The sequence below is a fragment of the Bactrocera tryoni genome, unplaced genomic scaffold, assembly GCF_016617805.1.
Source record: "Bactrocera tryoni isolate S06 unplaced genomic scaffold, CSIRO_BtryS06_freeze2 scaffold_25, whole genome shotgun sequence".
NCBI classification, from domain to species: domain Eukaryota; kingdom Metazoa; phylum Arthropoda; class Insecta; order Diptera; family Tephritidae; genus Bactrocera; species Bactrocera tryoni.
In genome coordinates, this window is record NW_024395977.1 from 2,763,745 (window position 1) to 2,782,319 (window position 18,575).

Here is an 18,575-nt window from a genome sequence, read left to right on the forward strand (position 1 = left end):
TCCTCTTAGACCGTCTGCTTAAGAAGCTCTTGTGCAGCCTCACAGTGATCGAGGTTGAGTTGCATGATTCTCATTTTGTGTAATTTTACATGCTTCTTGATACAAGGGACACTTTTACCACCAATTTCGTGGTTGGTGTTTTCCCTGCCCTTTTTCTTACATGTACTACAGGATGGGTTCTTATCGCATGACTTCGCAAAGTGTCCAGTTTCTCCACACTTGACACAGCACTGGCTCCTATCATCCGGATTGTGGCACGTTTCCGCCAGATGGCCGTACTCAAGACATCTGAAACACCTCCTGAGATTTTGCTTCGCTCTTATTCTGCACACTACCCAACCTATTTTGATTTTGTGTGCATCCTAAAGTATTCTTGCCTCCAGCGCGGGTAGGCTTACCACTGCAGTTTGTGTTCCTAAGTACGCTGGTCTGATGCTCTTAATCGAATTTTCATCAAAATTACTCAATTAATTTAATTGTCGTTGTAAAGCCTCGGCAATGTCCTCTTTAGTCGTGATTTCGTCAAGGTCACGTATTTCTAGCATGACCTCTTGAGTTAAAGCTTTTATCTGCGCCTTTTCTCCTAGTATTCTGCTTATTTCGGTCTTGAAGGTAACTGTGCTTTTCATTTGTGCCTCTTTCAACTCGAGCAGGATTTGTTCTTTATAATTTTTCCTCACAGTCCTTAGAATGTCGCTTTATGACATGTCACCTGTATTTCAATGAATATTACATCAGGTCGAGGAGGCGGCTTATGTGGTGCCTTCTTTTGCGGCTTACGTTTGACTGCGATCCAAAATTCTTGTTTTCCTATTTCTTTATCATTGTCTTTGACGGGATTATCACACTTTGCTTTTTTGTTAAGGGGAACTTCAGGTTTGCTCGGTCATTCCTATGGGTGGTTTTATTCTTCTTCGGTGGTGTTCTTCGCTTTGGTTGAACTTCGTCGCGAGGCCTCTTTGGTGTATTCTCTCCAGCTGTTGGTATGACGAGAAAACTTCGTCGTGCTTCCTTATTGGCAATGTGCTCTTCCTGAGCACTTGCATGTAATTTTGCTATCACACCTAGAGATCTCCCATGGCGTTGTTGATAGACCGCTGGGGTGGGCGCAATAAGCTTCTTGATCACATTTCCTAGTTCAGCCATACAGTCTCCACGAGGTTGTATCGCCTTTGCCTGGGGAATGGGCTCGCCCAACGGTGGAGATGACCTCGTTCGCACAGGTTTTTCAACACCAAGGCTTTTATCGGGGACCTACCCAGTTTTGGTGCCCTCTTAAAAGGGTCTGTATCCATTATCGTCGTATTTTGTGAAGAGTTTTGCACATTATTACTAGTTTCGTTCAAACTTCCAGCGATACTGCTTCCTATTATTCTACCTATGTTGCTGCTGTTATTATTGTTATATTTGTTTCTCAGATTAAGCTCCATATGTATATATTACCAGCGCATCGTGTGGAGGGGGGCGTTCTGAAATATACAGGAACGGATATACCCTCGGGGACACTGCCCCTACCCCGTCTCCCTAAGGCCTGTCCTTCGCTTTAACAGTCCCGGAAAACACGGACGGACCGGCGCTAGCCCGGGGCAACGTAGGCTACTACTCCTGCGTCCAATGCACACTCCTTGACCAGGGCCCGAAGAGGCTAGTTCCTGATACACACCGCGGCGGACACATCGGCAGAGCATGCTCACATCACCCCCTTCATCCCGCTAACAGAGAAATCGCTGTCAGAGCTTTGAGGGACTCCCAGAGCGCCGTGCTGTGTACCAGTCGATTTTTGATGATAGCCGCACGTAGCATGGTAAAACAGACGCTGACCAGGAAGCCGCCCATTGCGGGTCAGACGCGCCTGGATTTTTATTGTTTGAGGGGGACACTCATTTCTATGGGGCGGCGTGGATTCGATTTGGAGGATGGAGTCATGCGTAAAAGTTCACGCAAGAGAGGAAAGTTCTCTGATAGCCATTCACTTGGGAGTGGCCAGAAACGATTCTTTTACATATAGCTCAAGCAGCTCATGACTTCTGGTTTTGACCAAGTAGCCTAAGAACATCCGTTTGAAGGCGAGCTAAAGTAAGAAGGCGAAACATTTTCTCCACAGGGTTCTGCGCTGGGTTTGGGACCCGCTGCGTAAAAAACAGTACCAACGAAAACAGAACGACAGCCTCGGATGAGAGACCCCGCTTTTGATGATGACCATGGCAAACGAAATAAGGACTGAGAGCATGCAACTGGATTGTCCGATCCCTTAATTGGGAAGTTGCCGCTGCCCAGCTGGTTGATATCCTCGTTAGAATGAAGCCTGACATCACCGCCGTCCAAGAAATGCGATGGATGGGACAAGGACTGAGACGAGTAGGTCCTTGTGGCATTTACCACAGTGGCCATATAAAGGAGCTCAAGTTTGGTGTTGGATTCGTGGTGGGAGAGAGACTGTCAAAATCGTGCTTGGCGACTTTAACGCCAGGGTGGGCAAAAGAAGGCACTACGGTCGGTAAATTCAGCCTCCACGACGAAACATCCCAAATGTGTCGAGGCTGATTGACTTCGCCGAGATCCGAAATATGGTTATCTGCGGTATAAAGGACATAGACTCGGCCCACTATCTTGTTGCAGCCACGATTCGCATCCGCCTCTGTGTAGCAACAAACGCACGTCAACAAAGACAAGAAGGTTCGACGTCGAGAAGCTGCAATCACAACATACAGCCGAACGATTTGCTACTCGGCTTGCACTCCTGCTCTGTGAGAGCACTCGTCAACAACTCGATACAAAGGAACTGTGGGACGGCATTTCAAACTCCTTACGTACAGCTGTGACCGAAACCATTGGTTTCGGAAAGTGCAAAAGAACAGCTGGTATGACGAGGAGTGCCGTGTCGCAGCGGAGAGAAAACAGACTGTCTGTGCGGGATGGGATAGATACCGAGAGTTGAAGAGGGAAACGAGACGCATTTGCAGACAGAAAAAGAAAGAGGCTGATATGCGTGAGTACGAAGAGCTTGATAAGCTGGCCGACAAGGGTAATGCTCGAAAAATCTAGAAAAAAATGAGGCGAAGGTTTCAAAACCGAAGCTTACTAGAAGAACCCCCCAAGGTGATCTTACCACCGATGCCCAGAGCATACTTAAATTATGGAGGGAACACTTCTCCAGCCTTCTGAATAGCAGTGAACGTACAACGCCAGGAGAAGGCGAACCCGATTCCCCAATCGATGACCATGGAGCAGACGATCCATTGCCCGACCATGAAGAAGTTCAAATAGCAATTAGCCGCCTGAAAAACAACAAAGCGGCGGGTGCCGATGGATTGCCGGCCGAGCTTTTCAAACACTGAGGCGAAGAACTGATAAGGGACATGCATCAGCTTCTTTGTAAAATATGGTCGGACGAAAGCATGTCCAACGATTGGAATTTAAGTGTGCTCTGCCAAATCCATAAAAAAGGAAAAGCCTCCTCAACATATAAGGTTCTATCGAGCGTATTGTGTGAAAGATTAAAGCCCACCGTCAACAAACTGATTGGACCTTATCAGTGTGGCTTTAGACCTGGCAAATCAATAACCGACCAGATATTCACCATGCGCACAGCACGAAAAGAATCTACTTCTGTGCCGCGATGTCTGAATTTGGTATCCCCGCAAAACTAATACGCAGCAAAAGCTCCGTCAGGATCGGGAAGGACCTCTCCGAGCCGTTCGATACCAAACGAGGTTTCAGACAAAGCAACTCCCTAACGAGCGACTTCTTCAACTTGCTGCTGGAGAAAATAATTTGATCTGAAGAACTTAATCGAACAGGTACAATCTTTTATAAGAGTGTACAGCTGCTGGCGTATGCCGATGATATTGATATCATCGCGACTTGGCTCTCACCGCACTGCTGCCAGTCATAACTTTGAAGTTGTAGATAATTTGGTGCTACTTCGGACTGAGTAGGCAATTGAGAAGCAAAGTCCTCTCTCTACGAACAAAAACCAAACTCTATAAGTCACTCATAATTCCCGTCCTGCTATATGGCGCAGAGGCGTGAACGATGACAACAACTGATGAGTCGACATTGCGAGTTTTCGAGAGAAAATTTCTCCGAAAGATTTATGGTCCTTTGCGCATCGGCCACGGCAATTATCGCTTTCGATGGAACGATGAGCTGTATGAGATATATGATGACATTGACATAGTTCAGCGAATTAAAAGACAGCGGCCACGCTGGCTAGGTCATGTTGTCCGAATGGACGAAAACACTCCAGCTCTGAAAATATTTGATGCAGTACCCGCCGGGGGAAGCAGAGGAAGAGTAAGACCTCCACTCTGTTGGAAGGACCAGGAGGAGAAAGACCTGGCCACGCTTAGAATATCCAATTGGTGCCACGTAGCGAAAAGAAGAATCGACTGGCGCGCAGTTGTTAACTCGGCTATAATCGCGTAAGCGGTGTCTACGCCAATTAAGAAGAAGAAGAAGAAGAGGTGTCGATTCGCCACAGTCACAGAAGCTTCATCGGATTTGCTAGCTTTTATGCGGCATCCTCCACTTCTGCCACTCATCGTCGGGGGTTGCTTATTCGTTTTAACTTATTTCGCAACTGACCTGCTACTACACACCGTTCGGCTATCCGCGACCTGCCGACAACCACCATTGTCTGCACTTATATTGCACCAGACGAACAATTTACCAGTACAGACATCCTGCAATTAATCAACCAAGCTTCTACTCCTTTAATTTTCGCTGGTGATTTTAATGCATGGAGTCCACTATGGGGCTCTCCAATAGCCAACAAGAGGGGCAAATGCATTGAAGACGCTTTACTTTCCTCTAACTTAATATGTTTGAGTAACGGTTCCGCGACACACTTTTCCACTCACTCCACATTTTCCCATGTAGATCTTGCAATGTGCACCGACACACTTGCCACAGAGTGCGAATGGAGTCTACTCGATCACCTGCATGGAAGCGATCACTTCCCCATTGTACTAAAATTGCACCTAGGTTCAACAACTAAAAACCACAAAATAAATAAGGTATTCAAAACTGATTACGCTGATTGGGAGAAGTGTCAGACACATTGCGAGATAAATGGCAATAATACCCCAATATCTGACAACCCTAACCAAGATAGTGCGAGTTTAACAAAAATTATCCGTTCAGCAGCGAATGTTAGCATTCCTCATACAAAGCAAACAGCAAGTTCAAAGAGTGTTCTTTGGTGAAATAAAGAAATCGCTGAATTGCGGGCAAAAAAACAGACAGCTTGGTATGAATACAAACGGGCTCAATCACTAGTCAACTTAATATCTTTCAGGAAAGCCAACGCTCTTTTCCGTCGTTCCGCGAAACAGGCCAAGCGTAAATGTTTTCAGGATTTCACAAGCAAAATAAATCCTTCGTCTAATCTTAAGTTAATATGGAACGCTTTAAAAAAACTTTCTGGAGTGCCTAGAAATCTAACCATTCAGTGCGTAAAGGGGCCAACAGGTTTGGTAGCCAATCCATCCGATATTTCCGAGTTATTTGCAAACCCCTATTCTGAAACAAGCTCAGATATTTCATTCAGCACACAGTTTCAAACCTCAAAAACCACCACACTGTCCGACACTTCCTACTCTGTCTCCCCTCTTTCTTTTCTGCTAAACAAATAGAAACCAGCATTTCACTGTCTGGGCGAGATAAAATTTCTTATCCAATTATCAAACATATGCCGAAAAGTCTCAAGCTCCGATTGGTAAAGCTTTATAACAAAATTTTCAATACTGGTGTCTACCCCCAATTTTGGAAAACGTCCTGTGTTATACCAATACTTAAGCCACACAAATCCTCCGATGAACTTGCTAACTATAGGCCGATTTCCCTCCTTCCATGTATGGGCAAAATTTTGGAAAAGATCGTGGCTAACCGCTTGATGTGGTATGCTCAGCGAAACAATAATATTACCGAATCAAGTCGCCTACAAAAAAGGTCAAGGAAGATGCTTTAATCCAACTAGACTACTTCATTACAAACGCTTTGTCCAGCAAAAACCACGTGTCCGTACTATCTCTGGACTTTCACAGAGCCTTCGACAAAATTGGAGCCCATATTATTATTCGACAACTTAGAAAATGGAAAATAGGCCAGAATATGATACGTTTTATTACTAACTTTCTCACAAACAGAAAACTCAAAGTCAACGTAAATGGTTTTCTTTCTTCAACACTCCCGCTTTCTAATGGTACGCCGCAAGGCTCACCTCTTTCAGCCTTCCTTTTTATCATTGCTTTCGATGATATTAGTATGATGATAAAAAATTACATAGGAGTTAAGCACCATATCTATGCTGACGATGTTCTAATCTACACAAAAGTCTCCGACGTTAATTTAGCTCAATCCTTATTTACTAATATACTCGCCAGAATTGAGACTTGGTCACTGGAGTCTGGTGCTTCACTTTCCTTAGACAAAACACATATCCTTCATGTATGTAGGAAGCAAAATTGCAACGGTATTTCACTTACCCACAACCAAACTAACATCGAATGTAAAACACAGCTGAAAATACTAGGATTAATTTTTGACTCTAATTATAATTTTAATGCTCACTGTAAATATGTCAGAAACTCGTTAATGACACGATTAAATATTGTTAAATATCTCTCGTCTAAGCATTCATTTATTCATCCGAACACACTAATCAATGTTGTCAGAGCTCTGCTAACTTCAAAAATAGATTATGGGCTCCCCATCTACGGCAATTGCTCCAAAAGCAGTATCGTCCTTTTAAATGCACCGTACCATTGCGCAATACGGCGAAGTCTCCGGGCCTTTCCAACCTCGCCAATAAAAATGATAATGGCTGAATCTGGTTTACCAACTATTCAAAATAAAATTATAGATTCTTCGCTCCAAATTCTTGCGAAAACGGCTGAGAACACCAACCCATTACTAAATACAACTATCACGCATGCCACGAAAAAAAGAAAAATTCCAAGAATACAATCGGCTATTTCGAGATGCTTAAGTTTCGTTGCAGAAAATAATATTTTACGTAACGCAACATGCAAATTCACCTCCCGACATCCTCCCTGTCTGATCAATGATAAAATCATACAGAATAAGCTTATGTTTTTGTCCAAGCAAAACACACCAAACGAAGTCTTTCAACAAACCTTTGCTGAACTGGAATCTAATTATATCAATATACAAATGATGGCTGGAAGTTATTGTTTACGGATGGCTCCAAGTCCATCGATTCCACTTCGTTAGCAGTTGTCACTGCCACAGGAGAAATTATTTGCAATTGGCTTCTCCCCTCAACGAGCTCTGTATTTACCGCTGAAGGAGCTGCTATTCTTCATGCAGTTAATCACGCAAAAAAGACGAAAGGAAAGTTCCTCATCTGTACCGACAGCAAATCGTGTATGTCTGCAATAACGTCTCCTTCCAATCGCAATCCCATAATAGAAGTTATCAGGGACGCGGTCATTGGTGCCCCTCAGAAAATCCAAGTAATGTGGATCCTTGGCCATGCTGGTATTACAGGCAACCACTTTACAGACCTCGCTGCGAAAAATGTAGCCAGAACTCCTGCCTTAACATACTACGTCTCAACCAAGCAAGACATTTCTAACCTTATTAAGCACAAAAGGCATCAAAAAAACGCAAGCGAATGGAAAACATTTAAACATCACTACGCGGTCATAAACCCAGCCAGAAGTCGAATAATCTACTCGTCAACAGTTCCAACTAGCGCAATGAAGACATATACTCGATTAAGGATTGGACACACTATCATAACACACGCCCACTTACTATCGGGTAAAAGCCCATCCATTTGCCCCCTTTGCGATGACACCTCTTCTATCAAACACTTACTCACACTCTGTCCGATGCTTCACCCAACAGCCCACAACTCTGGGAACATTGATCTCATAAAACTCTTAAGTGAACCTTCAGAAAAAAACGTGATGATTGTATATAGATTCTTAAAAACCAACGATTTGTTAAAACATATTTAAGCAACTTACATCTTTACTAACCCTTAGCAAATATAATTTTTCACCTAGTTATAATTACAAGGCGGCTGAAGGCCTCGTAGCCAGTGCTGCGTTTATGTTTTTATATAATAAAACTCTGTTTTGTTATATGAATTATTATAAATAAATAAATAAATTCCTGTCATAATCTGTACTTTTTAACCTATTGTATAAAATAATTTCGATGTTTTACATCTGCCAGCTGTCAACTGGCAGCTCACTTTTTTTGTGTAAAGTTTTATTCCGATATATTTATTGATAGTTTAGTTGTTTATCAGTAGTGAAAGAATCAGATGGAATTTAAAGTTCTGTTATACGGGAAGTGGGTGTGGTTGTTGTCCGATTTTGCTCACTTCAGATTTCACAGTGTATGACAGTTGAGCCCGTATAACTTCACATACGAAATTTGGACACAGATCGGGTAGATATAAGATTTCATCTGAACGTGAGCGGTGCTACGCCCATTGTATTTGTGCAGTGTTTACAACTTCTTATATAAACCCTTGAATTTTTATGCGTGTGGCTCATTTATTCACTGTTATATTGCACATTCAGTAGTTTATTGGAAGTGAACGTGGTTATTATCTGATTTTACTCATTTTATCAGCGTATGAAGAGATGCTAAAAAGGCTTCTCTGATGAAACGTTGTTGAGTTAGCTGAAAAAGTTTTGAAGATATGTACATTAAACAATTTTAAGGGATACCTTGCTAAAGCAATCCCTTGTACCAAATTACAGTTCGGTATCTAACTTTAGCGTTTAATAATGACACATTATGTCTTTTCGATCACTAGTGTATTATGGTCGTGGCAGTAGTCCGATTACGCTCATCTGCAACACTGACCTCTCTTTTGTGCCCAAGAATACATATAAGTATGTGGATCTTCTTCTTTACTGGCGTAGACACCGCTTACACGATTATAGCCGAGCTATTAACAGCTCGCCAGTTCCTCTGCTTCCCCCGGCAGGTACTACTTCCGTATAACTCTTCTCTCGAAAACTCGCAACGTCGATTAATCAGATGTTGTCATCGTACATGCCTCTGCACCATATAGCAGGACGGGAATAATGAGTGACTGACAGAGTTTGGTTTTTGTTCGTCGATAGAGAACTTTACTTCTCAATTGCCTACTCAGTCCGAAGCACCACTTGTTGGCATGAGTTATACTGCGTTGGATTTCCAGGCTGACATTGTTGGTGGTGTTTATACTGGTTCCAAGATGTACGAGTCGTGTGTTCGACGACTGTTTGTTTGATGACAGGAGATATTTCGTCTTGCCCTCATTCACTGCCAGTCCCATTTGCTTCGCTTCCTTGTTCAGTCTGACTAAAGAAAAACTAACAGTGGGGGTGTTGAGGCCGATGATATCAATATCAGCAGCAGATTAAATAAGTCGCACGATAGCGAGTCGTGTTGTCTGAAACCATGTTTGGTATCGAACGGCTCGGAGAGGTTCTTCCCAATCCTAACGGAGCTTTTGCTGCTTTACACAGCCGGGTCTTTTTCAAGATTTTTCGCGTAGTGAACATTTGGTCGGTTGTTGATTTTCCAGATCTAAAGCCGCACTGATAAGCTCCAATCAGCGTAATGACGGTGGGCTTTACTTTTTCACACAATACGCTCGATAGAACCTTATACGCGATGTTTAGGAGACTTATACCATGGTGGTTGGCGCAGATTGTGGGGTCTCCCTTCTTGTGGATTGGGCAGGGAACACATAAGTTCAATCGTTGGGTATGCTTTCGTCCGACAATATTTGGCAAAGAAGCCGATGCCACCGCTGGTAGTTGACTGTCTGCAAATGCGTCTCGCTTCCCTCTTCAACTCTCGGTACCTTTTCCATTCCGCACGTGTTGAGGTCGATCGTAACCTTGCGGGGTAGGCAGTCTGTTTTCTCTCCTCTGCGATACGGCACTCCTCGTCGTACCAGCTGTTCTTTTGCATTTTCCGAAAACCAATAGTTTCGGTTGCATCTGTACATAATGAGCTTGACATGCCGTCCCACTGTTCTCCTATACCGAGTTGTTGACGAATTCTCTCAGAGAGCAGGGGCGCAAGTTGAGTAGAAAATCGTTCAGATGTTTGTTGTGATTGCAGCTTCTCGACGTCGAACCTTCCATGTGTTTGTTGGCGTGCGTTTTTTGCTGCACATAGGCGGATGCGCATCTTGACTGCAACAAGATAGTGGTCCTAATCGAAGTTAAGAACTCAGAGCGTACGCACGTGTAAACTACTGGAGATGTGTCTTCCGTGTATGACAACATTAACGACCTGGTTGGTGCTTTTCCGATCTGGTGACAGCCAGGTAGCTTGATGAATTTTCTTATGCTGGAATCTAGTACTACAGATAACCATATTTCGGGCTCCGACGAAATCGATCAGCCTCAATACATTTGGGTATGTTTCATCGTGGAGGCTGAATTTACTGACCGTAGTGCCAAGGATGCCTTCCTTGCCCACTCTGGCGTTAAAGTCGCCAAGCACGAGTTTGATATCGTGGCAGGGCAGCTCTCATAGGTGCGCTCCAAGCACTCATAGAAGGCATCTATGGTCACATCATCCTTCTCTTTCGTCGGGGCATGGGCGGATTGTGGCTAGACGGGGTGAATGACAGTACTCGGTGACGGAGTTCCTCTCACACCACGAATCACACACCGGATTTGCTCTCTTTTATATGGCCCCTGTAGTAAATTCTATAAGGACCTACTCGTCTCAGTCCTTGTCTCGTCTATCGCATTTCTTGTTCGGCGGTGATATCAGCCTTCACTCTAAAGAGGACATCAACCGGCTGGACAGCGGCAACTTCCCAATTAAGGAACCAAAGATTCCAGGTGAATGCTTTCAAATTGTAATTGTTAATTTGGTTGCCATGGTCGTCATCAAAAGGAGGTCTCTCATCCGAGTCTAGTTGCTTTTTTCGGGTCCAAAACCCAGTGCACAACCCTGCGGAGGGGATATTTCGCCTTCTCAGATTGGCTCGAATTCAAACGAATTTTCTTAGGCTACCCAGAGTATACTTGATGAAAGGCCGGAAATAGTGAGCTACGTGAAACTTATGTAAAAGAATCGTTTGTGGCCACTTCCAAGTGAATGGCGATCAGAGAACTTTCCTCACTTACGTGAACTTCTGGACATGACTCCGTCCTCGGAGCAACCGAACATTTAATAATTTTACAACTTGCAGGAATCAAAGCCAGTGAAATATATAAATACTTTAACTCATACACTGACCGAAATATTCAGTATAAGGTCTGTTAGAAAAGCAAAAATCATCATATCTAGTATATGTTAGTTGGAATGGTATCGATCCGATTTTATCTATTATCATGCCACATGCTAAAAAAACCGTGGATGAACGTCTAGCCATAATCTGCATCAAAGTGAAGTTCTTCAACGTATCGCTGATTTGCGCCACTCCCCAACAGAAGAGATAGACGATACAACCAAAAATGTCTTCTATGAGCGCTTGAAGCGCAACTATTAGAGCTGCCCCCGCCATGATGTCCAAATCATGATTATCGCTTTTAATGCCGGAGTGGGCAAACAAAGTATCTTTGGCACAATGGACGGTAAATTCAGCCTACATGGTAAAACATCCCCAAATGGGTTGAGGCTGATCGACTTCGTCGGTGCTCGAAATATGGTTATCTGTAGTACTAGATTCCAGCATAAGAAAATTCATTAAGCTACTTCTATCTCCGGGTTAAAAATCCACCAACCAGATCGATCATGTTGTGATAGACGCGGCTCCTCTTGTTTAGACGTGCGGACGCTCAGCGGTCCGTACATTGACTGGGATCACTCTTTTGTGAAAAAGAACAGCTAATACGATGAGGAGTGCCATGTTGCAGTGGAGAGAAAACCGACTGCCTACCTCGCAACGTTACGATCGACCGCAACACGTGCAGGATGGGATAGATATCAATAGCATAAGAGGGAAGAGAGACGTATTTGCAGCGAAATTTGGCGACCGTAATGCTTGAGTATAAAGAGCTTGACAAGCTCTCCGACCTGGGGTGGTTCCAAAAAATTCTACAAAAAACCGAGAACATACTCTTGTAGAACCCCCTGAGGCGATCTAGTGACTGATGCCCAGAGCACACTAAAATTATGGAGGGAAGACTTCTTCAGCCTGCAGTGAAAGCATAACACTAGGAGATGGCAAACCCGATTCCCCAATCGATGATGATGGAGCAGACGTTCCTCTGGTCGACCATGAAGAAGTTCGAATGACAATTACCCGCCTGAAGAACAAAAAGGAGAAGAAATGATAAAGAACATGCATTAGCTTGTTTATAGAATATGGTCGGACGAAATAATGCCCGACGATTGGAACTTAAGTGTGCTCTGTCAATTCCACAGAAAGGGAGACTCCGCAATCTGCGCCCACCAACGTGCGATAAGCCTCCTCAACATCGCTTATTAGGTGCTATCGAGCAAATTGTACGAATGATTAAATCCCACTGTCAACAAACTAATTTGACCTTATCAGTGTGGCTTTAGACCTGAAAAATCAACAACCGACCAAGTATTTACCATAAGCCAAATCTTGGAAAAGACCCGAGAGAGGAAAAGAGGATCGACACATACCACCTTTCGTCAAAAGCGAAAAGCAGTTGCTTTTATGCGCGATGTCTGAATTTGGTATCCCCGCGAAACTAATACGTCTGTTTAATCTTACGTGGGGTAATACCAAAAGCTCCATCGGGATCGGGAAAGACTTCTCCGAGTCGTTCGATACGACGAAACGAGGTTTCAGACAAGACGACTCCCTTTCGTTCAACTTTTTCAATGTACGGGTGGAGAAAATAACTTAAGCGCAGAGCTTATTCGAACAGGTACTATCTTCCATAAGTGTGTATAGCTGATAGCGTACGCCGATGATATTCATATCATTGGCCTCAACATCCGCGTCGTTAGTTTTGATTTCTCCAGACTTGATAAGCAAGCGAAGCAAATGGGTCTAGTTGTGTCGAAGACCAGTATTACCACCAACAACTATGTAAGCCTCTAAGTCCAACGCAGAATAACCCTTGCCAATAAGTACTACTTCGAACTGAGTAGGCAGGGAGAAGTAAAGTCCTCTCTCGAAGAAGAAGGACCAAACTCTGTATGTCACTCGTTATTCCTGTCCTGCTATGTGGTGCAGATGCATGGAATTTTTGATAGAAATGTTCTGCGGAAGATTTATGGTCCGTTAGGCATTGGCAACGGCGAATATCGGCGAACATCGTTTAGCGAATTAAGAGACAGCGGTTACGCTGGCTAGGTCATGTCGTTAGAACGGTTAAAAACGTCAAGCTCTGAAAGTATTCAACGCAATACCCGCTAGAGGAAGCAATTTTTTTTTTTATACTTTAAATGCATTATTAGTGTAAAGTTTTATCACGTTATATTAATTAAGTCTTGATTTTTACACAGAAAATTAAAAGAATCAAATGGAATTTAAAAATGTCAGGTACTAAATTTATTCGAAATCGGTAGGGCGCGTCCCGAGATATGTGATTTCACTACAAAGTGACGGTTATGTGGGGAGTAAACGGAGTTATAATTCGCTTTCACTCATTTTCACACTGTCGGTAGGAGTTCTTATAATATTTGAGTTGGGTGAATTTAATTGTTGTAGTTTTAGTGGTTTGAGGAGATATACATTAGGGTGCTTCAAAAAAAAATTTTCGAATTTTTTTTTTCAACTTTTACCCCCTCAAATGTTAGCGATTGACAAACAAAAAATCCTCCCTCAAGCCAGGCGCTGTAGCTTAACTCTTAAGGGGTCGCTATTTTTTTGTTAGGTTCCCATACATTTAACATAGGAATTTACGTTTTTTAATTCAAACTCAAATTTCATCAACTACATATGTATGTACATAATTTTCGTTTCTGAAAAATAACCATCATATGTTCAGAAAGTTCACTTTTCAAACTTTAAAAATTTCCGCGACAAAGTTTGATTATCTCAATTAGACGATTAAACATAGTGATTTGAAATTTGGAATTTTTTCAATAAAAATAAAAAAAGTTTCTGAGAATAATAATTTTGTCGAGGGAATTTTTAAAGTTAGAAAAGCCAACTTTATGAATATGTCATGGTTATTTTTGAGAAACGAAAATTAGATGGTGAAATTTTAGTTTGAATTAAAAAAAGAAAATTCCTATGTTAAATGTATGCGAACCTAACAAAAAATAGCGACCCCTTAGAGTTAAGCTACAGCGCCTGGTTTGAGGGAGGATTTTTTGTTTGTCAATCACTAACATTTGAGGGGGTAAAAGTAGAAAAAAGCATTCAAAAATTTTGTTTGAAGCACCCTAATACACATATACATTAAAGTTATAAATACATTCAACCGCGGCCCCGCCGGTCACTTTTTCAAAATCTTGACAAACCTCTGCCGAATATGTCGGTCAGTATATTATATACATATATCTTTGATTTATTTTTGATTTTTTATTTAATATTGATCAACAGCAAACCTTTACACACGCAGACATTTTTGAACGTTTAAAAAAATTGGAAATGTTGGTTACTCGCGGTGGATAGAAAGAGATACATATGTCGATGCAAACGATGCGGCGGTAGTTGGTAGAGTTTTGAAATATTTATAATTAAGGTTTTTTATTGTACTGCTAATTACAATCCTTTTAATTATTTATGTTATTTTTTCGAATAAGCCTTTTTTTTAATAAAAAGGCCCGGACAAATTCTTAATTTTTAAACTTTGCTGTTAAAGAAAATGGGCTTAGAAGGGTAGCAAAATTTGTAATTTGCCTAGGGCGCTTTCATAATTATCTTGGACTGACTCTGAAAACAGTTTGTCTTCAAACCTATGTAGACTAGTAAATAATAAGGCTATATACATTTATATATGCCCATATATGTATGTACAATAGTTATATTGAAAGTAAACGTGGGTTTTTTTGTTGTGCAGAAAATTCAAAAGGGTAATAACTTTTAAATAATATTTACTAAACATATTTTGTGTTCTATATTTTCATAACACTTTAACAGAAAAAATATGAATAATAATTGTGTAATAAACTTTCGAATGATTTCACAGACTTTACTAATTGGACTAAGGTATGAGGATTTATCATGGGACTTTGCCAAACCTAGTGTGAATAATGATCCTGACTGCCAAACTTGCATATTTATTCAGGTGAGTAACTCTAAGTCAATATATTGCGTAAGTATGTAAAATTGTTTTAATTTTCTCGTGGCAGTCAAGAAAGAGTTTGTGGTTATATGAATATTCGGTGGAAAGTTTTCACAGACTACGTTGTGAATTTAAATACAGTTTACAAAATAAATACAATCATTTAGATGATATACGCCTGTTATAAACTAATAATATATTACTCTTTCTTAAAACCTATATGAAAATCACCAGATAAAGAAATATATTCTCGAAAACGTTAAGGTTTTGCCGAAGACGCAGCAAGTGGAGCTAAATAATTAAAAAACACAAAAAAATGTATGGTCTTTGTAGGATCAGGAAGAGTTTTTCCCGACCGCGCTAGCTCAGCGAAACAACAATCATTTAATTGAGAAATGTGTAATTAAATTGAAAGAGGAAGTGAAAATAAAAAACTTGTCGCCTTGGTGGTCAGCAATAGACTGTTATTTAATGTAATAAAAATATAATTATGTAGATACAATGATTAATCTTGCGATGGATGTCTATATGTATGCGTATGCGAAATAGCTGCAAAAATATCTCCCCCAGCAGATTCGAATACAGTTACTTGACTCATATTTGTGTAACTTTACATTTTCAATTCATGCCCTAGATATAAGATCTACTTATTTCCAATATATTTGGGCTCACAAATCATGAAGCTCTCAATGGTCTTGTAAGATTTGTTCTCGTTTATTTTTAAGTTCTTGTTTCCATTTTACATTACAAAACTCAGAAAACATGATATAAAATATAAATATATGTATAATATCGCTTTAGTGGTGACTAATAAAAAAGGTTCAAGTAAACGAAGATAATAATAAGGAAACCTGTAACTGACATCATGGACGATTCCATTAACCTTAATACCTTACTTTTAGATCCATGTTGAAGTGCTCACTATGTGCCTCACAGCATTTTTCTAAATTATACGAAATGATTGCGGAGATAGTCCAACTTGATAGTAATATTTGCTCTAGAGTTTGCAGATTTGTCAGCATATTTTTCAAAATTTCATCATAACTTGGTGCCTTATAGTTACCTAGGCAAATTTTTTACCATCTAAACAGCGCTACACTTTTCCAAACTACACACTCCGGAATAGTCACAGCTTTAATAAAACCTGCATCTTTGAAGAATTGTTATATTTGAGGACCAACAAACAGTTCGTCTTTTAACTTTCTCATACTTCCTTCGGAAATTTTCTACAAATATAATAAAAACAAGAAAAAACGTCAACTTCGGCTGCACCGAAACTAATATAACCTTCACATATTACATTGGTGCCTTAGAAAATAATTTATACCAAATTTCGTAAATATATTTTGTCAAATGCAAAAGTTTTCCATACAAGAACTTGATTCCGATCATTCAGTTTGTATAGCAGCTATATGCTATAGTAAGCCGATCTGAACAATTTTTTCGGAGATTACATTATTTTTACAAACAATAACTCATAACAAATTTCGTGAAGAAACGTTATCAAATGTGAAAGTTTTCCATACAAGAACTTGATTCCGATTGTTCAGTTTGTATGGTAGCTATGTGCTATAGTTAACCGATCTGACCAATTTTTTCGGACATTACATTGTTGCCTTAGAAAATAGTCTGTACCAAATTTGGTGAAGATACATTGTCAAATGTGAAAGTTTTCCATACAAGAACTTGATTCCGATTGTTCAGTTTGTATGGTAGCTATGTGCTATAGTTAACCGATCTGACCAATTTTTTCGGACATTACATTGTTGCCTTAGAAAATAATCTGTACCAAATTTGGTGAAGATACATTGTCAAATGTGAAAGTTTTCCATACAAGAACTTGATTCCGATCGTTCAGTTTATATGGCAGCTATGTATATGTTATAGTGGTTCGATATCAGGTTCCGACAAATGAGCAGTTTCTTGAAGAGAAAATGCCGTTTGCAAAATTTCAAAAGGATATCTTAAAAACTGAGGGACTAGTTCGCATATATACAGACAGACGGACAGACGGACAGACAGATAGACGGACATGGTTAAATCGACTCAGCTCAACATACTGATCATTTATATATACATATACTTTATAGGGTCTCCGACGCTTCCTTCTGGGTGTTACAAACTTCGTGACAAACTTACCTGTTCAGGGTATAATAATATTCTGCAAGCGAATAAGATGTGCAAAAATCTTAAAAACAAGAACACATTCAAGAATTTCATGAATAAATTCGTAATCTGAGCACTTGAAACCATCTGTTGTTATATATTTTTAACACATATTGCTTCAGAGTGTAATAGTTTTATTTCCAATAATCCAGTTAGATATACAGGCTTTGTCCGGAAAGTCTGTGGTTCATGACATTGTGACAAAGCTCTTGAACATGCGCAAGGTGTGCGCGAAGATCTTCCCAAAAGTGCTCACTGACGACCAGAAATTGTTGCGAGTGGAAGGTTGCTAAGAAAATTTGAATATATGTGAAAATTACCCCCAATTTTTTAATAACTTAATCACAGGTTAATAGTCGGACGGAAGCATGCCCAACGATTGGAATTTAAGTATGCATATAAGGTTCTATCAATCGTATTGTGCGAAAGATTAAAGCCCACCGTCAACAAACTGATTAGACTTTATAAGTGTGGCTTTAGACCTGGCAATTCAGCAGCAGACCAGATATTCACCATGCGCCAAATCTTGATAAAGACCCGAGAGAGGAAAAAAGGATCGACACATACCACCTTTTCGTCAATTTTAAAGCGAAAAGCAGCTGCTTTTATGCCGCGATGTCTGAATTTGGTATCCCAGCAAAAGCTCCATCTGGATCGGGAAAGGCTTCTCCGAATCGTTCGATACCAAACGAGGTATCAGACAAGACGATTCCCTTTCGTACGACTTTTTCAATCTACTGCTGAAGAAAATAATTCAAGCTGCAGAGCTTAGTCGAACGGGTACAATCTTCTATAAGAGTGTAAAGCTGCTGGCATACGCCGATGATATTGATAGCATTGGCCTCAACACCCGTGCCGTTAGTGTCTGGTTTTAAACGAGGGCAAGATGAAATATCTCCTGTCATCAAACATAAGGTCGTCGCACTCCCGACTAGGCACCCACGTCACTGTCGACAACGTCCGGTGTGTTCAACGTGGGTACCTGCTGACGACCCCACCCCCTTACCCCACGGCGCTAATAAGCACAGCGGATCAAATCAATGCGTAGATCTGCGCCCTGATAATCTAAAACCTCTGCCGTGCTTTGGGGTCGGCACCCGCTTGCAATGCAACTCGACATTCAACTGACAAAGTCAGTTCTTCCCGCATTTGGGTTTTAAGCACAACCACCACAATACTCCCCGAGGGGCCAGTCCGCATGAAGTCACTGTTAACAGTCATAAATTCGAAGTCGTAGATAATTTCGCCTAT

At 41.1% G+C, this 18,575-nt stretch overlaps 1 protein-coding gene across 18 annotated transcripts in view; it reads left to right on the forward strand.

Moving 5' to 3' along the window:
• LOC120780291 (FERM domain-containing protein 8) overlaps positions 1 to 18,575 on the forward strand; it is a 285,052-nt gene that overhangs the window by 171,329 nt on the left and 95,148 nt on the right. For all 18 annotated transcript variants that reach the window (XM_040112573.1, XM_040112557.1, XM_040112574.1 and 15 more), the window contains one exon: positions 15,063 to 15,161. In XM_040112573.1, the coding sequence (XP_039968507.1) occupies positions 15,063 to 15,161 (99 nt within the window). The remainder of the gene's footprint in view (positions 1 to 15,062; positions 15,162 to 18,575) is intronic.